The 23,364-nt window shown below is 37.3% G+C and overlaps 1 protein-coding gene across 3 annotated transcripts in view; it reads left to right on the top strand.

Annotated features, from left to right (window-relative positions):
* COX15_1 (Cytochrome c oxidase assembly protein cox15) overlaps positions 1–23,364 on the top strand; it is a 49,460-nt gene continuing 26,096 nt past the window's right edge. The window contains exons 1-11 of one of the 3 annotated variants that reach the window (XM_051211505.1): positions 1–5,563; positions 5,601–5,720; positions 5,756–5,951; positions 10,720–10,914; positions 12,962–13,043; positions 16,223–16,676; positions 22,040–22,278; positions 22,326–22,406; positions 22,457–22,537; positions 22,587–22,685; positions 22,743–22,857. In XM_051211505.1, coding sequence (XP_051071570.1) covers positions 22,213–22,278; positions 22,326–22,406; positions 22,457–22,537; positions 22,587–22,685; positions 22,743–22,857 — 442 coding nt within the window. In that variant the 5' untranslated portion in view covers positions 1–5,563; positions 5,601–5,720; positions 5,756–5,951; ... (2 more) ...; positions 16,223–16,676; positions 22,040–22,212. Of the gene's footprint in view, positions 5,564–5,600; positions 5,952–10,719; positions 10,915–12,961; positions 13,044–14,583; positions 14,652–16,222; positions 16,789–22,039; positions 22,279–22,325; positions 22,407–22,456; positions 22,538–22,586; positions 22,686–22,742; positions 22,858–23,364 lie in introns of those variants that run through there. The other 2 variants (XM_051211506.1, XM_051211507.1) reach the window with 2 other exon arrangements.

The following is a 23,364-nucleotide window of genomic DNA, read 5'->3' as shown; positions in this document are numbered from 1 at the left end:
CGATGACCTTCATGGCATGGTTTAGATTCGTCTTGTTGTCATGATTTACCTTTGCAAGCATTGAATATATTGTTGCCCTAAGACTTTTATACCCAGGAATATCTTTTTAAACAGACGCTCTAGTTGACTTAATTGAACACTGTCTGTACATGACTTTTTGAATGGGTAACTGAGAGCGCGCTGCTGGTATATTTGTGCAAAAACTAACAATCGTAAATCGTTATAGTGGGATTTTATTTGATACCGGAGTTTGCGTAGAAGTATTAGTTACTGGCCTATGCACATGTACCAAATATGGCTAACTCCCATATTAGTCATCGAATTCTTACAATTCAAATTGTAGGGATCCCTACGAGTTTCCCAAGCACAAAGCCTGAGGTAGTAAATTTTACTTTTGCGAAAATGTCTAAACGATTTTTTTGATTATATAAATGTCGCTTCTAGCTAAAACATAGGTCATGGCACAAACTTTAAAAAACGTGATCCCCATTCGTTCTGCCACCATACAATCATGTTTTAACACATACACTCATCAGGGTAGCGAGACTATAATTTATGGACGAACCGATCAGGTATAAGATGACAGGTCTCGGATTTCAGCGCGAAATTCACCCATCTATTTGGCTAAATAGAGTTTTGGCTTTATAGCTGATGTCAGTTCGTGATAAAAACCCTAAATGTAATTCCTAACTCTAACCATCAACTGTAAATCATAATTCTAATTCCTCACACTGGCTGATAACTCTCATTTGGCCCTAGTTATTAGGTGAAGACTCTCAAGGTCAGTTTAGCATCACTCAAAGGTCGCCCATAAATTATAGTCTCACTGTGAGTTTTATATGTAAATGTTAAAGTACACTTGCTTGTATAACAACATTATCTAGCTGAAGACTAGACATATTGAAATGTGTTCTCATATGGCCATTGCAAATTACTGATGCAACCATGCGTGACTTCAAAGTATCACTGTCATGCAACTAAGTAGTCAATCAGTCAGCTACAACGTAAAACCAGGCATATATATGCATCAGTTCAAGTTGATACAGGGAGAAAGAATTAGTTCGTATGAAGAAAGATATGAAGTAATCCTAACTTCACGGTTTAAGGGAAGACAAAGAGTGTATACACTTACTCCATTGTTACCGATTCTGAGCCATGTCTCACAGAATCTCCAATCGCTGATTACGATAGTCGCGTGGACCCAACCAAGTGGTTTGCATCTACCAACATGGCTCTGACCAGAAGTTAGTGACTTGAAGTATGGATGCCACATTTTGGTTTGGTGACCCCTGAATTTCTTCCATCCGTTCCCAGCACTAGCCAGCATTGCACGCCATGGTGATCGGTGGTTAGGCATGTGAAATACGTGGCCCAACCATCTCGGGTCATGAGGATTTACAATCATCAACTGATTTACCACCATTCCATAACACCCTGTGTCTAGCCGCACTATTACTTACCCGATGATCCCAGAAGATGCGAGCAATATTTCGAAAACATCTGTGGTCAAATACAAGTGATTAACGTGTAAAGTAAAACAGCGAGTTGCTACGCAGTAGACTCGTCCTTTTATTGATAGACGGATATCTCGCCTTCACCATAGGTGACATAAGTCGGCAAAAGCCAAACGAGCCCTTCGAATCCGTGCTGAGACTTCGTCAGACACCGACCCATTAGGGCTGATCAGAAACCAAGATAAGTGAAGTTGTCGACGCGTCCAACTACTTCACTCCCTATCCTTAAGTCAGGTGTTGACGCAGACCAGTCCTGAAGCAACAGCTTGCATTTAGAGGGGGAGAAGCACATCCCAAACACCCTGGCATTGTTACTCAGTACTACCAAAAGACTGCATTTTATCAGCGTCTTCACCAAACAGGACTATGTCATTTGCGTATTCTAGGTCGGTGAATAGTCATCCTGATAGGAAATCAATGCCCAAAAATTCAGTTGATGAGAGCGTTATTTCCATCAGTAGTTTTATGATGAAGTTAAACAAAAATGGAGAAAGTGGACAACCTAGGCCCAAACCACTTGAGGTTGCAAAAGTAGATGACAGTTCGCCATAAGCCCTGACTCGACTGGTAATGTCCGAATAAAGAGCCTTCACAAGGTTTATGTACTTCTGAAGTACACCCTTCAATGACAGGCACTGCCACAGAACCTCTCGGTCTTCAGAGTCAAGTCAACAAGGACCACCATTATCGGACACCGATAAGTATGCCTGCGTTCTAAAACCTGATGATTGGTGAATATGTGGTCGATACGGCCACGACCAGGTCTAAAGCGAGCCTGACTTTCTTATGTTTGCAGTTCACAAGTCTTTGTTGAGGCTAGTATTTTAGATGCTATGTTAGTCAAACTAATCCCTCTATGATTGTCACAGGATGATTTTGACCCCTTCCCTTATATTTCGACAATCATCGATTGCGACCAGTCAGATAAGATAACGTCCAACTCCTAGATTTTAGCTAAAATATTAGTCGACCTAATCGCTAAAACTAAATCACCATCTTTAAAGACATCTGAAGTCTCCATCTGGACCAGCTGTTCTTCCTCGTTTCAGATTAGCTATAGCTTTTTGAACTTTAATCCGAGTCGGGGACCTGTCTGAATGGTTGTTTGGAAATGGTAGGTAATTTCAGAGTACCTGAAGGCCGACTGAACTGCTTCTTAAAGTGTTCCGCCTGTCCTCCTACACGTCTGGGCTGTGAGTAGATAAGTGTCGTCTTTTTGCGAGATCGTCTCACTTACACTTGACTTCTTAATTCCAGTTTCTTTTATTAGTCTGAAAAGCTGTCTTGTGTTACCTACAGCTGCTGCCTTTTCTATCTCTTTCGTTGCCCACCACAGCTCGCGGTCGTTCCCTAGATATTTGGTTAACCTAGATCTGATTTGTTTTCGCCCTTCAGCGTGTTCGGAGCCTGATGGGACGAGTTTACGAAAGTCTCTCTATGCAATAGATGTAGCAGAAATCCACTGGTTGTTCGTGACCCTTTGGTTCAAATCACCAATAAATGTCGCTGCTGTTTCCACAGCTGTTTGTATGTCTTTCCAAGCAACATCTGGTTCAGCCTCATTTTCAGAACTATCTAGGTGTGACCTCAGTTGTTTCTGGAACCTACTTTTGGTTTTCTCATCACTCAATTCAATTCTAATGGGTCTTTTTAGTGTGGCTTTTCTGCGTCCAGTGAGGTGCAAGCAGATGCATGCCCGTATTAGAGCATGGTCGGAGTCCAATTAGGTATTCCAGAATGAGCGACAATCTTTTGTCGGGCCTCTCAAACGATGACTGATGGCAATATGATCTATTTGAGTCAATTGTTGGTTTGGTGCAAGAGGTCTCCAAGTTAGACGATGTCTCTCCTTATGCTTAAAATTAGTACTTGCTAAAACTAAACAATTGTCTGAACACATTCGCAGCTGACGGTCACCGTTATATGTTCGCTGAGCCAGAATACCAAAATACCCACTGAAATATCTATCTGTTGGGTTTAAACTACCTAGCTGGGCATTAAATTCACCTGCTACGAGCACTATGTTTGAGTGTTTAACTTTTTGAAGAAGTCCTGTAAAAGTCATCTTTCACTTCATCCAGGTTACAGTCAGTGGGAGCATAGGCAGAAGCGACGAAAAGGCAACGACGTGTGTCCATATCCTTCCGAGTTCTTACGGAGCCGTTTAACTGAACAGTACATAGATGACTGTTATTGGGGATCCACTCTATTGGTGCTTGTTCTGCCGTCGTACTTAGTGCTATGCGTACACCTGCCAGTCCACAAGAGCTAGCCATCGGGTCTCCATATACACGGCGGGTGTATCTCGTTTTGGCTAGATTTATTTATTTATTTGAACACATAAACATTGTTACAAGGGGACACCAAATACAATGCTCCACACAGTAATAATGAAGCCAGTAGCAGTTATCATTGGTTTGGAATCAGCGTTTTCTAATTTCCATAGGTGGATTCTCCATATCCATCAACCCGGTTAAGGTACCGGACATTCGCTTTTCCTCCTCCCAATTTCGTAAACAACACCCCTACTGCGAGAAGGCAGTGAGTAGGACTTCCTTATCAGTGGCTGTATACGCGTAGCCATGTTGAGAGCATTTCGAGAGGGTGAGCTAACTCTCTCCACCCTCGGTCGTGTCAGAGCGTTTGGGGGTTGAGCCAAGGAGGTCTGTTGGCCGATTTGACATAGAGTATGTACGTTGAAGGTTTGGAGCGAGTTTCCAGTAGACCTGGGACAGTACTTCTCGCACTATAATCGTTGGCCATGGTGACACTTGAAGAGGAAGTATAGAGTTGATAGTCTAGACAGGAGGAATAATAGGAATTGAAGAGGGAGATTGATTATAAATGCAGTGATCTTGAGTACTGTTGGAGGTATGTGAGGTGGTTATCACTTTCCCGTTGCCCACACCGTGGAAGGGTTCTTCTAAAGGTATCTGAAAAGGAAATTGGATTAGGATTGGTCTAAATGACTGAAGTGCCCAAGGGACAACTGCTTGAGGCCGGTCACACCCGCCCTTTTTGTGGGTAAATTTTGTGTCTGTTCCGTACTTGTTGAAACCTTACCGTCGGAGACAAATATCCGTGGCATATGGCGAGGTGTGCATTTTTAGGGTCGACATTTTCTAACCTCACCCTTCCTTTGCAGGAAGGCACCATCGCTGTTATGCTGGTTGTCTGAAGGAAACACCTTACTGTCACATTTCTGTAGTCAACAGTGCGACTTCACTTTTAGCCTTACCGTTCTTCAACCAATCTAATTGGCATGGTAGAACCTTGAGAAATGGTTGTTCTAGCCAGTATAGCCCGGTTGGTTAGTTGCGATAGGCAAGCCCGACCACCACGTCAATGTAGCAGCAACGGTCGGGACGTAATTGGGTAACCTCATGCGCAATGTTGACGTTAGACCTTCCAAGAGCATTGAGCATGTAAAATAGGTCAGCCGACAAGGTTTCGGACCTGCGGCCGTTTAGGTAATCAAACTATCCACCAGTGTATGTCGAACCACTTTTATTTTGAGATTCTTAGTATTGGTTCCGGAAGACTATGGATACCTCTTTGTTTCTACATGTTGAGTTTGAAAAAAACGGGTTTACCGAATATGTGACCTATCAGTTGGAACTAGCGTTTAATTCACTAGAGAACAACTCCACTTCTATCATTTACCTAATATTATGTATTCATGTTTCATTAATGATAGATGAATACCCCACACTTGGGTTCACATTTGCATTTCAAGTCGCTATTTAAATTCTGGCAAAATCGGACTTCGATAACCTCCAATCATATTTCATTTTGCAAAATTATAGATTACATTGTAAAAACTGGGGAATGGTTTTCGGCTCATGCTTAGGATCTGCGGCAGTAAGAACTCTTCGACCTGTTGGATTTCATGTGTATTTTCAAAGGTACCTGCTTGCCTCATCCAAATCAGCAGCAGTATCCGTCCCAGTCAGTCAGACAACAACTCAGGCCGCATCAGTTGTTGGTCGATGGCTCTTGGGTCTTTCTGGCATGACTTTTGGTGCTATTTTGCTTGGTGGAGTTACAAGGTACTTATTATTTCTATTCGTAAACTATTTACTTAAGATTGACCGAGTCTGGACTCTCAATGGTTGACTGGCATCCGTTTAAGGAGGTACCTCCTTTCAGTGAAGAACATTGGCGACTAGAATTCGAAAAATACAAGAAGTTTCCAGAACATGAACAGCAAGTTTAGATTTCTTTACCTACGTCCTGTTCAGTTATGTAAAGGAGCGTGGTGAAATGTCGATCACTCAATTCAAATTTATATGGTATATGGAATTTATTCACCGAATGTGGGGTCGGACGATCGGTGCTGCTTTTGTTTTTCCAGCAATCTATTTTTTCTATAGAGGTTATTTCTCTTCCGTCATGAAATCTCGTGTTTTTATTTATGGGGGACTAATTGGATTTCAGGTAGTAATTTACTTGTTACCTTGTTATTATATGATTTGGAAGATCTCTGAATTATGTTGTGCCCTACAAGCACGTACTCCTAGTTGGATTTTCATAGGTATGAAAGTCAATAAGTGTAAACCCAGTGTCTTTGGTTTGTATTGACTGCTCCCACCTATTAAGGAAATACATTTTCATATATCCCGTAGAGTATGGTTTAGTCTATCGTAAATAAAATTTAAAAACCGAATTTTTATTTTGAGTTGTTTGTAGCAACCTAACAATGTTATTTTTATCATTTTTACTATATGGGACATAGTTACCACGGAAAAAAGAATAGAATCTTCCTATTAGTTTTTAAATAACTTGTCTTTGCTGGACGTAATTACTTACTTACACCTGTTTCCCCTCATGGAGGAGCATAGGCCGCTGACCAGCATCCTCTAATCAACTCTGTCCTGGGCAATCCTTTCCAGTTGTTATTCATCCTATTCATGTCTGCTTCCAGTTCTCGGCGCGGTGTTCTTTGACCTTCCTCTTTTCCGTTTCCCTTCGGGATTCCAAGTTAGCGCTTGCCTAGTGATAGAGTTTAATGATTTCTTCAATTTGTGTCCTATCCAATCAGTCAGTTAGCACGTATATGCATCGGCCCAAGTTGCCATACCGCATTAGCACAGCAAGATGAACACCGCATTCATAGGAGTAGTTAATTCAATGGTGGTAATATATAAAAGAAAGATTGCATAGAAGGATATAGTACAGGAAGAAAGAATTAGTACGTAGAAAGAAAGATATGAAGCGACTTTAATCTCTTAGTTTACGGGAAAACAGAGACTGTATACACCTACGCCATTTTGATAGGTTCTGAGCCATGTCACCAAGAGTCTCCAACCATTGGTTACGATAGTCACGCGGACCCCGACCAAGTAGTCTGCATCTCCCAACATGGTTCACACCAGAGGTTAGTGACTTCAAGCACTGATGCCACGTTTTGGTTTGACCACCCCTAAATTTCTTCCAACCATCCCGAACACCGGAAGATGGCTGAAAGCTGGCTTCTTTCCCACAGTAGACTGTTGCTGATGGTATCCAACCAACGAACATTGAGTATCTTGCGTAGACAATTGTTCATAAATACTTGTACCTTTTTGATGATTGTTGTGGTAGTTCTCGAAGTTTCATCTCCGTACAGTAGAACTGTCTTGATGTTCGTATTGAAGATCTTATCTTTGATGTTGGATGACAGTTGTCTCGGGTTCCATGTTTTTCAACTGCAGAAATGTCACCCTTTGTCAATGCTTGCCTTCACATCTGCATCAGATGCTGCTTGTTAATCGATGGTGCTTCACAGATACATGAATGTTTCCACCTCTTCTAGAGTTTCTCTATCAAGTGTGGTTGGTTTGGTGTTCTCTGTGTAACGCGTTTTATAGTCGAAACGTGATAACTCAGTCAAATCAAAAGTTAGAAGCGAAGAGGTTCGAAGTTATATTTGATAGGCTATCGATATATCAAGAATTGATCAATCTAAGCTGACTAGCGGTGGTAGATGTGGAGCACGGCGTACCCACTCGTGATCTGGCGCTAATAATTGGTTGGGTGCCTTACGGTAGAAGTGTGTACGGTGAAACGAATAAGGTTAAGATCATTGTTGAAGACCTAAAGAACTATTAATTTTGGAGATTTAATCACCACTACAGAGATGTTACTTATGGCGGATATTTGACTGAATTCGGAATGTGGGGTCCAAGTAGCAAGTTCTTGTTTTAAATATGAAGCGAATGTTTTAGAATGGGTTTAAAGATGAGGAATTAATTTATTAAATGATCATTCTGGCCGGATTTATAAAGATAGGGATCTCTTTAAAATGTGGAAAATCCTGTAGTGCTAAGTTATCTTGTAGGGAGGCTGTATTGAACCTTTGTAATGATTTTCCATCAGTTGCCCAGCATTTCTTTGATTTCAGTTTCATCTTGGCCACAACCAGGTGATGATCTGAAGCTATGTGGGCTCCTCTTCTGGTTCTCACGTCTTCCACTGTCCCTCTAAATTCTTCATTGATACAAATGTGATCGACCTGGTTCTTTTGAGTGTGTTCCACTGAGACCCACGCAACTTCATGTAAGCGTTTATGTGGGAATATTGTGCAGCCTACAACCATTTAATTGATTACACATAGATTTGCAAATCTCTCGCCATTTTCTTTCCTTTTTCCTAGTCCGTGTCATCCCATGATATTTTCCTAACCGTTGCTGTCCATTCCGACTTTGGCGTTTATATCTCCCATCAGAATTGTCAAGTTCTTTTCCTGGACACTTCGCTATGATCGATTGCAGCTTCTCGTAGAACTGATCGTTATCGTCGTCATTGCTATTATTGATGGGTGCATAACATTGGATAGCATTCATTGTGATTCCCTCCTTCTTTGTTTTCAAGGATGCTTTGATGATTTTGGGTCCATGAGATTCCCATCCTATAAGTGCATTTCGTACTTCTTTGAACAGTATCAGAGCAACTCCTCTTCGTGACCGGAGTAGAGCAGCATCTCTCCCGTACCTAACTTGTTCTGTTCAGCTTGGGTCCAATAGGTTTCGCTGATTCCGAGTACTGCCAATTTGTATCTTCTCATTTCGTTGCTATTTGACTGGTCCTCCCGGTTTATCACACTGTCCGGACGTTCCATGTATCTATAAAAAATTGTTGCTCTGATTGTTCGAAGGGGCATCGGCTTCGTGACTTCCGAAGAAACTCGGCTGTCATCTCCAGGCGTCATAATTCCCCGGAATGAAGATCCTTCAACTCAGAGCACAGAGTTTAAATGGTTTATTCTCGTTAGTGTTTTTGTAGCAAGGTTGTTTTATACGGGATGGGGTCTCAAAGTCTAGGCTTATCTGTTTCCAAAAATGCTGGTTTCTTTGGTGAAACGAGTCAGTGTTGTTATAAACTTTAAGATACAATTATTTACACTACACAATTGTAAAATCTCACTACTCAATTTATTTACTTCGCATGGTCAATTTTTTCCCAGAAACTCATCAAAAATAAGGCTATTTAAAGGAGTGTTTTCAAGTGATATTTTAAAATTGTACGGCTACCTAGAAAATTTGAATAGTTCATAAGTAATAACAGGGGAATTCTCTTATGTTTGATGAAATTCGTAAACAATGAGTTACGCATGAGGATATAAATTTGACTATTACTGAAGGGTAGATAGCTTACGGTTGGTTTTTAAAAACGATGTTTGTACAGTCTTCGTTCATTAAGAGGAAGATGTTCATGACTTCAACTATGAACTGTTAAAAAGTTTACAGTCCGAGTCATATTTTTAAACGTTCGGACATGCATTATGTATGCTCATTCACCGACGTTCAATGGTGGTTGATGTAGAAGTAGGTTGGAGAAGTTAAGGGCAGCCAAACTAAGGTTTATCCAGTCCATTAAAACACTGACTGTTGGACTGATCCACATGGGTAGGTGTAGACTATCTAGTTGACGTCCGCGTGATCATCGCAACCACTTGTTAGAGACTCTGGATGCTATGACTCAGAATCGTTCTCAGTGGTGGAGGTCCATTCACTTTCTCTTCCCTTAGATCCTAAGTTTCTAAATTCCTCGCAAATTTTTATTATTTCACCTTGTTATAATCTCTCCTTCTTACGGTTATAACCCAGCTATTCCTATTGCTTAGTATTCTTGGACACCAAATCACTCGACAAGTCCCCAAATCAGAACACGGTTGAACAGGAAAGAGATTATATTCCAAATAACAAGGTTAGATGGAAGTAAGAAGCACAATAGGGAAAACGTTAGTATATTTATAGTTTTTACATGAGAAGATTCTAGAGTATTCTCCAAGTATCGACTAGTGCTGATTGGATAAGAATTAGCCAGTCAGCGTGCATTGAGCATGCTTCAATCCAGTATATGTCCCGCTAACACACCTACATATATATTTTTTTCGAACTGTATCCTTAATTGCTAAGATTCTGTATTACCATTAATACTGTTACTACCTCTATTACTTTGGAATTTGGCCTAATAATCTCTTCTCACTGTGTTAATGGGGTATGTCAACTCGAACCGATGTACACGTGGCAGTTTCTGCGGTGCATTTGACTGACTGACCGGAACGTTGCTACTTCCTTAAGTTCGATAAAACCTAATAAACAGTATTATTATTACTATTTTCTGAAATTAATGAATAACTGCAATTGAACAAGTGCTGAAAAAACACTTATAGTCTCTCACATTCACTTCGAGTTGACGCAGGCAAATTTTGTAAGATCCAGACAGTCGGTCTTACTTGTCAAGTACTGTTCAAACTCCATCGCCTATCTTATGTATGATATACGAGGTGGTAAATAAGCCGAAAAATGTTTATAATTTGTGGTGAGCGGATAACCAATGTTATATGTCTAGTTAGTGGTTCCAAAGGGTTTGTTTCCATCAAATGTCGTTCACTGAAACCAACCTAGCTGGTCCACACTTTATAATCCAGGGATTACAGTACCGATCATGATATTGATCACTTCAGTAGTATTTTTTTTAACAACTTTGGCTTCCATTCCACTACATAAGTTATGTCAAGTTTTGTCATAGTTTTGCCACCAAAATTTGATTAGAAGATTATATTATTCAGATAGTAAAATATGCTTCAGTTATAAACTTATAACAGGTTGCTTGCGGTTTTGGTTTGATAACATTAAATATTAAAATTAAAAGATGTTGCTGAACACTATAAAATTTGGTTTTTCATGCTTATTATGACGTATGCATGTTTTCACTGTAGGGTGTTTTGGGCTGGCTTATGGTACGCAGCGGTCTCAAAGAACCTAGACGACCGGCAGGTCTTCCACCAAATGAGAATTATATTGGTGTTCCGCGTGTGGATCATTATTGGCTTTGTGCTCACTTGATTTCAGCGATTATTCTATATTCATTACTTCTATGGGGTAGCTTTAACCATTTAGCTTCCCATTCTTTAGTAAGTGTGACTTTTTCGCTTATCTTTTAAAGTTACGTGTTAAGTAGTAATTTAAGAGTATGTTTGCCAATTTTAACTAGAACTCCTCATAACACCTGAACGTCAAAAAGATTTGACTTTAGTTTTTAACCAACAGAGGCTCGATAATAATGATTCTAAGATAGGTTAGGTTTCGTTTTTGATATAATTATGATTGTTGTGTAAAAATAGGGACTTTTGTATTCTATGTATTCATTTCTGATAAGGGTTAGAAATCAGTGTTAGATGGTTCTAATTATCAAATATAAATCTAAACCTATCTCTTAGTATGAATCAAATCATAAATAACGGATAATCGTTTTATTTGGAGAAATTATGATGTATTTCTGTCACCTTACTTCCACTGAAAGCAAAGAAAACGAGTGGCTATGTTATACATATATTTTAACATAATAAAGTTACCAAATAGTGTTGTTATATCCTAGTAAAGATTACATTATGAGTAACGTCTGAGACCTATTAATGGACTAATATTACTTATATATTCTTATGGTATAAATATTCAGTAACTAGATTATGTATATCTATATTCCCCTTGTTATAAGCTTTATTTTGACCTATATATTATTATTGTACGATTTATTGTTCTTAAGCTATGCTCAGTTTATTGACTACTGCCTCCCACGTTCACAGCCACTTTTTGGCTTTATTGTGTATGAACGTTATTTCCTATTTTATGTTGCGTTGCGGTCTGTTTGTTTGATATATAAACCCAGTATGTCTGAAATAAATGATTTGCGTAGTGGAGGCTGTTATTGGCATTCTGGACTCAGCTGGACGGGCTAGGCGGGCAATGGGTCAATAGGACGCTAGGCTGATCAGACTGGTCGAACGTCATTGGTTAGGTACAGTATAAGAGCGAATAAGTCGTATTTTGATTGGCGAATAGATTACGTGGTAACAAGCGGCTCATAAAGTCACAACAAGTGTGCCATGCAACTTCAAACGCTAATGAATTTCCTATAGATTTTTTAAAAAATCACATACATCTAAGCTTGATTTTAATACTAATTAGTGCGCGAAAGTCAAGTATCATCTAAGTTGTTTTAGTATTCAGGGAAATCCTTTCAAACCTTTTGTCGGAAAGACGCTCGGGGATTTGCGCGCACTAAATATTTCAGGTTAGCATGTTTCAAGACTGAAGACTGCCACAATTATTTGTCTTTAATTAAACCACGCACATTATTTCCTTGAATGTACCGTCATTTCTATCTTGCTCCAGAAGTTGCCACCGCTAAAAAGTACTTACATTGCAGCTATTGTTTGATTGGGACTCCCGTCTGCACTACAGTATTTGAAACTGAGCATACACACCCCACAGTGCTAAAAACTTATAGATTGCTTTTCTGTAAAATGGGGATTTTGAAGTGGTTAATGGTGTGATTTGCAATCAACCACTCCCAAAATAAAACGCAACCGTGAACCGAATTCGTTTTACAACAATTACACCTAAACACCATAGCTCAAAACTAACCAGAAGTGTTTTATTATGTATATTAAAACGGGGATACAAGGCATTAATTAAATGAATGGTTGCGCACAACTGTTTTATACAATAAAGGAACCGTTAAAAACGGGGAAATATTAAAATTTTCTTGTCATTAATTTATAATAGTCTTCAAACCAATTTCGTTCGCTTAGTGGATTAGTTTTGATTACTGCAAGTTAGAGAAAAGTTTAACCGTATATTTCTTTGAAATAAGGGATTTATTATATCATAACATTTATTCTGTAACAGAACACAATACACTTCAAGGCTACCTCATTAGTTTTAAAATTATACATTATTGGTCAGTTATTTGAGTCAGGTACAATACGCCCTGATTTAACTTTCAGGGTGATTCTTTTTTTATAACAGTTTGCAATCGAATTTAGCATCTGATTTCACTGAATATAAAAAGCAAAGCTAAATTAATAGTTCACTTCTGAGTTTTAATACAAATGCTTAAGTAGTATTCAAACTATCGGTTTTTATGAGTATGCCTTAATTTATAAACTCTTTCAACAGGTTAAACCATTCAGCGGCGTCAAACGACTTAAAGCATATGGTCATATGGGTAAAGCTCTAACGTTTACAACCATAATTTATGGTAAGAAAAAGCTTTTATTTATTTATTTCTCAGTTCGCATGTATATTTGGACAGAAATTGCTTGCAAATATTTCATATCTATAGCACAAGAATATTTAGCTGTTCAAGAATGTTTATGTATTCAGTTTTAGTCAACTAATAACTTTGTGTGACCGTGTTAAACCTCGCAGTTATTAGTTTTAGAATAATAGGAGTAAGAGCAAATCGGAAGGAATTTAGGGTCAGTCAAACAAAAACGTTGCATCACTACATGAATTCACAGACTGCCGGTTTTTTTCTGAGCTATCTTAGGGGGATAAAACTATCTGGTTGTTGTCGGAGAGATAACCATAGTTTATGGCTGATGACCAGATATGACCTTGGTTCAAAACCACTCAGTGTCAGAAGTGTTCTATTGGGTTGTCTTTTGAAGAAGGGTGCACCCTAGAAGTGTGTTATACACTATTATTTGTTTAAACATATAAGCATTGGCGTAAGGGGTACCACATATATATGTGCCACACAGTAAAAATGAAGTTGTAGAAGGATAGAGGAAGGAAAGTGAGTATAATAAAAAATAAGAACAACAATCATTAGAGATTAATGTACAGGAGTGAAATAAAAACTCGCTCTCTGTTGATCACTTAACTGGTGGTAGAACTCATTCTTGATCACATCTGGGCTGCAGTCTGTCAGAGCGTAGGCAGAGACAATGAAAAGACATTGTTTTTCACGCCGATTTCTCATTTTCATGGGGCTTTCTAATCTAGCGGCACATAACCGGCTGTTAATGGAGATCCGATCGATTGGTGCTGCTTCAGCTCTAGCGCTTGTTGTGACACCAACGCCAACAAAAGCAGACGACGATTCCACAGGGTCCCTGGATAGACGTGCGTAAAACAAGTTTTTCGAAGCAACAGATAGAGAGTGAATTTGTAGTAGTTTACTAGGATCTTGGGTCTCGGATAGACAACATATGTCGATGTTGAGACTCTCTAGAGACAAAGCCAACTCTATCTGTTGTCCTATCTTTATTGGTTTGTGAACGTTGAAAGAGGTCAGTGAGAGTAACTTCTTCAACTAAAAGAGTTATTTCTGGTTGTATTTTTCCAACTGATCTGCCCCATTATTATTATTATTATTATTTCACTTTCATACACTAATTTCCAATTATCGTTCTTTTTATTATGCTCACTTTCCTTCATCTATCCTTCCACTACCTTATTTTTATTGTGTGGCACACATATATTTGTCACTTCCTTATGTTTCAATGAATAGATGGATGCATTTTTGGGGAGTTGCAAAGTATTCCTCGGAAAAGTCCATATGGGTTCAGAAAACACTGGGAACCATTTTATTCAGTCAACGTTGAATAGAAGCTTCCCAGAAACATCTAGAATGTAAATTGCCAAGTGTTACGTTTCTGATTGGATATTTACCTCTTTTGCTACTATATTTGCTTTGGTTCCGGAAAATTTCAAAACCGTACAATCATCTGTAGTATTATAAATATCCTCGTTTTTCCGTACGCAAACTAACCTTGAGATAAAGTTTTTTTCGCACTTCGCGCCTTTCCTCTTGTTTTCAAGTAATCGTGTCGATTTAGCCTGGAGTTACTAGAAACGTCTAGTAAGTCGGATCGAGCACTCATTTAGCAAGACTTATCACAAATCATGAGTAATGATATCATGTGATTCTAATTCCTTGATTTTGATCATTTTTGCGAGCCATATCTGCTATGTTTAACCTTTTTTACTGTCACCAATGCTACTGTTACCCATTGCTGTTTTGTATAGATCTTATTGGTTTTTTATCACTCACTGTACTGATATGATATATCAACTTGGGCAAACACTTTTATGCCAGGTTCTACTTTCGTAACCACTGATTGAAGAGGCTATAATGAATTAAGAAGCATAGTCCAATTAGGATACATCCCTTTTTCTTTCTTCAGAGTTAAACTCAAATAAATTATTGGACTATTGATAGATTAAATAATAGGCTCTGTTATATCGTTTAAATATTTGAAAAGGTCGAGATTTCCGTTACCATTATTTTGCTTTGGGTTGTCAGATAGTGACCTTTTACTTTATTTTTTTCACCCAATACCTAATCTTTTCTATTCCTACTAATATTGTTTGTACTACTGTGGTGAACGAAAACACAAGTGGTAACAATCGAATGTTTTTGAACATAAAATTACAGAATATCTCAGTAAAATCTGACAACTCTACAGTGAATACTCAATTTGCAAGATGTCAATCAATTGTCACAAGCTTGACTGTTCCTTTTACAAATATCAGTCAATCGTCTGGGACTTCAATGTTCCGCATTTCCATACCAATTGCTTTCTGATCCCGTTCTTTCCCCCTCGAGTTTCTGTTGCCAGACATTCTAGTCCCGACTAGCGTATATTCTACTTATGTCTATATAAGTAGCACACATCACACTTCTATTTTGGGATTAGGATTGATATTGCTAATGTGATGTGGTAACTTGAATCGGTTTATATTTGTGCCTGGTATAAGTCTCACATGACTGTATGTCATTTCACAAATATTTTGAAAACTACAAGAAATCATTAATAGTAGCATTGATGACCTAATGTAAGACCTTACTGATATAACGGATGGTTTACAACATTTTACTCTGTTACACGTGCATTACGGTAATACGTTAATAAGACTAATCACGTTATATCAGGACTAGGATTCACAACCCAGAATAGAGAACCAGATTAATAATTACAAGCAGTCACACACAGTGAGTCCGAACTAGAAATCAATGATAAGGAGGAAAATCATATATTTAATAGTCCGTATGCTGTGGTTGTTTGTTCACGTTTAACAACCAATCATACTTTACTTTCATTACCACACATCACTTATCACGGTTGATCATCAAGTGGACTCTATGCTTATCTGGTGTATATGCATTGCCAATATTTAAAATTTTATTCTTCAAAGAAACTATCACTTCTAACTCCGAAAAGGAGACATATGACACACACTAGAATTTTATTAAGATTTTAAAGATTGGATATGTTCTTTTTTGAAACATTGTCTATTGTCATTGGGATTTCCAGTTAAGTTTTTGATATTAGTTATGTTGTTGTTCTATATTTTCTTCTTTCGGTAAACATTTGATTGACTCTTTGTTGAATTGGTGGTAAATTTGTTTTTTTGTTTACTACTATTCAGGTGCTTTTGTGGCTGGTCTTGATGCAGGATTAATCTATAATTCATGGCCAAAAATGGCTGATAAGTGGATTCCTGATGATTTAATTGTATCTCGATATGGTTCCACTGTGAGGAACTTTTTGGACAATCCAACTACAGTTCAATTTACTCATCGAATGCTAGCTTATACAACAGTTTTAACCACAGGTTTATTATGGGCAAATGTCATGCGTTTAGGTGTAGCATGTACAGGACCACGTATTAGGAATGCTGCACACTTGGTTTTTGGTGCTGTGTTAGGACAATCATTACTTGGCATAACAACTTTATTATGTTATGTACCAGCTTCATTGGGATCATTGCATCAATGCGGTGGTGTTGTTTTACTTTCATCCTTACTCTGGTTTACGCATTGTTTACGTGCTGTTCCAAAATAAAAAGTTGCTAACACTTTTTTTATATAAAATAATTGCAAGTGAGAGCAATCGAATTGCAACTTTTTTTCATCATCTCATTGATTTTCTAGATGTTTCATTATAATCATTGTCAATATATCCTTGATAAATATAGTGCATAAAGTATTCAAATTGCTTCAGAATATGTTAACTAAAAAAACTAATTATATTCACTTCCAAGCATCTTTTTAGAGGAACTAAGGGATTAATCTTATGATTAAAATGCAGGATTTTGACATCTGTAAAATACTACTTTTTTAATGGGAGGCATCGTTCTTGTGACTAGGATTGTACTGATATTAACTTGAAAACACCAGAAAAATGATAACATGAGTTCGGTTCTTATACGATGGTATTGTATTGTACTCTTTGACTTGAAAGAAGAACAGAATTTGGATGAAATATTCTTTTATTGCTTAGTAGCATATATATGTGGTCAAATTTTAACAACTGGGTTACATGTCAAAATCCTACCTTATCGAGTGTTCAAATAGCCTTTTAACGTATAATTAACTCTGATATCGGTGTGACTTGCCCCCACTCTATGAATCCGCATATAGTTGGGTTTTTTTTATAAGTGAATGGAGGTTCAGCACTAAGAGAAAATATTAATACAAACATATAGGAAGCAAATATCGTGAACATAAATAATTCCAAATGACCGAATGTGGAAGTAAAATGAGGTTGAAGTCCTAGACAAACCAAAAGTATATAATTTACTTCTATAGAACTTGTAACTTATTACTGCTTTATTACTTTAAAGAATTCCTACCTACATTAAATAGTCTGATGGTATCCCGTTTAAAAATTGTGGTTGAGAAGTGGACCTTCAAATAATAGCACATTTTCAGACTACTTTGAAGCAATCTCTTTTAGGTTAAGCTAAAGATAAGGACAATTCTTTTGAACACATAAACCAACCTAAGAATAAATAAATAATATATTTGTAAAATCCCAATTAGTAGAAAATTAAAAAAAGTCCAAATGGGATTCTGAACCTATCCATTTACCTAAAACCTACGCACTCAAATCGTTGTATTGACTTCCATTCAGCACATCCTTTTAGTGTTAAGATCTCGCTAGCATTAAATCTTTTTAGAAGAGCTAACAAGATCATCACATCAGAGGAAGACAAACAAAAAGAATATAGTTAGCATCTTACAATTTAATAATTTTCCTATGAAGATTATTAGCAGTATATTAAAACAAGACAGTTTAGTACGTTATAATAATGATTCGAATGAAATGCCATGGATCGGTACTGCAGTTCTACCATACCGTCATGGCACAACAGAAGAACTTCAAAGAATCTTGAAACATCACAGAATTAAAGTATACTACAAAACAACGAACACACTACGAAATACTTTAGTTCGCCTAAAAGAAAAAATCCCGTTCATGTCCACACAGAACTGTGTCTACAAATTAGGTTGTATCGATTGTGATGCCTTCTATATTGGAGAGTCATCCCGCGAAATCTTGACTAGAGCCAAAGAACATATTAGGTACACAAAGAAACCTCTTAACAATCCTGTAGAATTGGATCAACTTCAAATTAAATCGGCAATAGCAGTTCATGCCATTTTCAACAACCACCAAATTGATTTTAAAAACATCAAAATATTGCAAAAAGGCTTTTCCAACTACAAAGAATGAGGGTAGCTGAAGCGTTCCATATAATGCTTAATCCTACTTCTCTCAATAGAAAGGAAGGCTTCACCATACATCCTACTTGGACCATCTATCCTAGCCATTCAGTCTGGTCATATTTACAATTCACACTACCATATTATAAATTGAACTCTATCGTTTCTCACCATAAAGGTCACACAATTTTTCATTCTTAAGCAATGCACACACAAATTTACATACATATCACTTATGAATCACCTTGACAGAAATGACATGACATTAACTTGTCCAGACCTGTTTTTGATTGATCAGATATTATTCTTATTGTTCCGTTTGTACTATTTAAACTTGGATTAATTTTAATTTGGTTACTTATTCTCTGAAGAAGTGACTTACACTAAGTCAAGAAACGTCAGAAAGTCTAATTTTCTACTCATTGGGATTTTACAAATATATTATTTATTGATAACAACCTACCCAATGCTCAATTTACTCGAAATTATCAAATCAAACCTTGGTAATGATACATACAACCTAAGAATTTCCCCATGGTAGTTTCCATATAGATTTCAAATGTCTTGGAGTCAATCTCATGCTGTTTCTATTCCAGGTTTGGCTATAGAGGATCATGGATAGCTAACACCTGTACTTATCTGAGATTGGAATCTCAACTGACATAGAGTCACTTATGTTTATATCCCATCACTTGATTGTGTATATTGAGCGCTTCTCCATACTTACACACACAGTTTGGTAAACTCAGCGATATATAACTCACTTTTACATTATCGAAGCGTACATGGAAACATGGATTTAATCCCCAGTGACGATTAGCTTGTCTATAGTGTCACATTATTGACTCTGCCGTCCCCTTCTCAGAGTATTCCTGACTTTATGCGGTGCCAGATTGTCAACTCTTTTCTTCCAAGCGAAATGGGGAAAGAATCTAGATGTCATTTAACTTCTTATTGATTTACAGGCTTTAAAGGGTATTTCACAACATACATGCGTTGAATAGACACCTTACTAAACTCCGTTTGTGCTGTAATGGCCAAAATCTGTAAGGTCTTATAACTTACGTCATCGGTTAAGTGTGAAGTTAGTGAAAAGTCACCTATGGAAGATTAATGAAAAAATCATTTCTGGCGCACTCCGGTTTAGGACTACGAAACCCACACATGACTTCGCAGGAACAAACGACTTTTATGCCTGGAAGCCATTGAGCTACTTAGTCAAAATTCAGAAGCTCGCATATGGATTCCCTCTCAATTTGTAATACAGCTTGACTACCAAGCAAGACTATTACAAACCAGTGGCGGCTCATCGAAGTTTGAAAATATGAAACATTAGGTTTCGATCCAGTTGCTAAATGGTAATGTATTAGCCTCGGAACATCTAAGTTCGGTCCAACATAGGTTTGACAGTGTACCTTTCCGTGTAGTATCTAACAACTGGTGGTGGTGTAGTGAACAGAACACGGGTGGGAACAGTCGAGTGTACTTAAAACAGAATTACAGGACTTGTTAACAAAATCTAACAATCATTAAGTAAATGCTTAATTTGCAAAATGTCCACCAATTGTCTCAAAATGAATCAGACTTCATTGTTCTTGCATTTTCATACAAATTGCATCCTGTTTCCATTCTTTACTGTTCGATCCTCTTGTCTCTCTGCTGTCAGACCTTCTGTTCACGGCTAACATCATATACTTATGTCAATATAAGTAGCACACACCACAGTGGTTCTCCCAGTACCTCTAAATGTATACAACAATATTTAAAAAAGCTACATAAGTTATCTACTGTCAGCAGTTACTTCTGTACCAACTGCTACCATTGAAACATCAACTTATCCGTTCTGAACTTCTAGTTGACATGATATACTAAAGTATTCTTGATAATGTGGATGAACGATAAATGTTCATGATTAATCAAGATCCAACTTCCTTTTTTGTCATGAAAAATAATTTAACTGTGAGGTAAAACTTTCGAAGCTATTCTTCTAAGGTTTTATTTAAATATATATACTTTGTTGCTATGGCATTTTCAACTCATAAACTAGAACCGATTATTTGTGTACCCATCACGTTTTCCATCAGTAATATTGCTCCATGTTAGTACTGTTACTCAATTGGCCTGCCACATGACCTGGTCTTGTATGTATGTAAGTGGATATCTGGAATGTAACAGTGATCCTGAACTGGTGATCATTGGTTGTATGTTCTTCCTCTTCGTTTGGGGCCAGTTAGTGTTGGGCCAACCGTCAGGCATAGAATATAAGTCTTCTCGTCCTTGTTGCGTATTGGTTGATTCAGCTCGTCTATGCGGATTGGCCGGTGCTAGGACATAACACTTTTCTCATGTTGAGGTATATGCCACTAATGGAAAAATGGGGCTTAATTTTCGAGGGAAAATTTTTGCCACACGTTAACTTAAGTAAACAGGTAGTATTATATCATATTTTCCATATTCCAGGTAATTAGATATTTTGTGACTGAAATAAAAACAGGTTGAAAAAATTAGTTAAGAGTATGTATTCAAAATAAGATATGTCAAAAATCTACATGGTATAAGCCAATGTAAGGAAGTGTAGCTATCTGGAACAAATGAAATCGTGAACTAACAATTGTGTCAATGTACTCACTGGTACTCATTTTGTAGACAGTGAACATTTACAAAAGACAGTATTTCGTTCTAGTTCAAGACTCATGAACAAGAGGCACCTACTGCACATGGAATCCAATCCAGATCATCCATACCTCTGGAGTACCTCGACATTACAGAGTAAATGCATTGGTATCTAGTACTTCCCGGATTATCAAAGTCGTATAACTGTTGAGCTAATTATAATAAGACTAGTAAGGATGAGCAAACAAATTTAAATGAACTAATACAAGCCGTACCACCATTTATAAAAAAGTCGTGATAACAAACTTATTTTCGAATCCCCCATCGAAAACGACCAAACTATAGAGCTAGATATGACCTAAAACAGTGTCGTGGTGATAGCTGTCGTTCAGTTAATTTTCCTTTGAGAGTGACAAAGTAGGAAAACACCTGGTCGAAGCGTTCGACAAAATAAAATATTTAACATCTCTTTTGTGTCGACTGCCGAATTAATAACATAAAAAGTAAGGGTCATCATTAAAAACACGTGGTATTTGTATTTGATTGTCCTAGAAGTCACCGAATACTTACTGTCACTCTGGTTTCACTGACGAATTTAATTCACTGCCACACTCTTTTTTCAGTTGTATAGATTTAAGTCGTTCAGTAGTTGAGATTCAAACCTTTGTTAGCATGTAGCTGTAATCGGAATGTGAGTAATCGTATAGCTGAAAATCTGACTAAGAGTCCATGTGAATGAAACTCATAAAAGTCAGTATATTGAGACAGTTTTGATCTGGTTTGGGTATGGGAATACATGTTCATCCATTACAGTTTTTTCTCTTGAGTCCGCTCATGTAAGTCTGTGGATGTTTTCCGAGATTGGAAGAATCGTGTTGCTGTCAAAATACTTGGGGAACAGATCCCTTCTTATCCTCTGAAATACACAAATCAAATAAGAGATAAGAAGATTTGTAAGTTTTCTTCATTTACGCTACTTTCAACATTGTTATGTCTCGTGTATGACGACATACCTGTTTTTTTCCAGTTTACAAAGAAATACCATAAAAACACCGATTCATCAAGTCTTTTCCGACATGATTTAATAAAATAACTAAAAGTTTATTTAAATTCTATCTGTAAAGGAACATCATTTAGAACTACCAAAGAAGCTTACATTTTTACGATTGGCTAACGTTGTTATTTGTCCTCTGCCATTGAACCCGATAAGATATTTTATTGATTCTCTATTAACCAATCATTTACAAGGTCAAGGAATAAATCCTAGTCATTGGAATTTTTACTAAGCATTTACAAAATGTCTCTAGTCTTCGGAACTTGTGCTAAATCAGGAAATGAAAATATTGATGCACGTTTCTCCAAGGTATATTTTTTATTGTGACTTCATTCGAATGAACTACTCTGTTAAAGACATATGAACAAATTGAATTGTTACTGTCTCAAGCAAAACCTCAACCAATATCATTATGTGCAAAGGCTGCTGCTATCGAAGTAATACATTGATTTGTTTTCCATTTTACTATTTCTTTCTTTCATTAAAGGCTTATGATCATTTAAGATGTCATCATTATATTCCTGAAGCAGAACAGTTAGTTAATTTATTAGCCAGACCACATATTAAAGTAAGTTATTTACACACACAGAGAGAGAGAGGGATTCAAATTGTTTTAGTCGTTATTACTTTGTCATGATGGAATAGCGAATAAAGCTTATGGACCAGTTCTACCACAGATATCATCAGAAGTAGATGAAGATGATATAAGCGTGAAGGTAAACTTCATTTTTAAAAACCATATAATCTCACTTCCTATTAATGACTAACAAAAGATTGTAAATTTAATCAAGAATCATGAACCACTTGGAGTTACAATTAAAATTAATGAAAGAAATGGAGCTGTCCTAGTTGCACGTGTTATGCACGGTGGAGCTGCTGATCGTACAGGTAACAAAATAAACTCGTTAAAATGAACTATACTCTTTGTCTAAATGTGGAATATTAGGATTGTTCACAGAATTCTTTATTAGTTAGTTCATAATATGAATGTGTTAATGTTATTTTGATAGAACTTATATTTTTAGTATTGAAGAGTTTTCACAGTATAAATCACCTCAATCAATGGATGAGGGTTGCACAATATTGTAAATTGATTGAAGTTAAACACTAACACTGTTGAATCCTGGCTCAGTGGTTCAGACATTAAGTGTTCTCGCGCGGTTCTGAAGGCCTTTGATTCAATTCCAGGATGAAAAATCATGGATACACACTGCTGATTAGTCCCGTAATTGGACGAAACGGCTTTCCATTTCCCCCAAGTATCCAATGGTGGTATAGCTTAGATCAGTTTGTGATTTAAACTCTAAAGATGTTAGATTATTTAGTTACTTTAATATATCTAGAATGTCACTGCTAGGTAGACTGATAAAAATTCAGTAAGGTTATAAAAGGTAT

This window comes from Schistosoma haematobium, chromosome ZW (assembly GCF_000699445.3).
Source record: "Schistosoma haematobium chromosome ZW, whole genome shotgun sequence".
NCBI lineage: Eukaryota > Metazoa > Platyhelminthes > Trematoda > Strigeidida > Schistosomatidae > Schistosoma > Schistosoma haematobium.
This window is presented reverse-complemented; position numbering and strand designations above follow the sequence as displayed.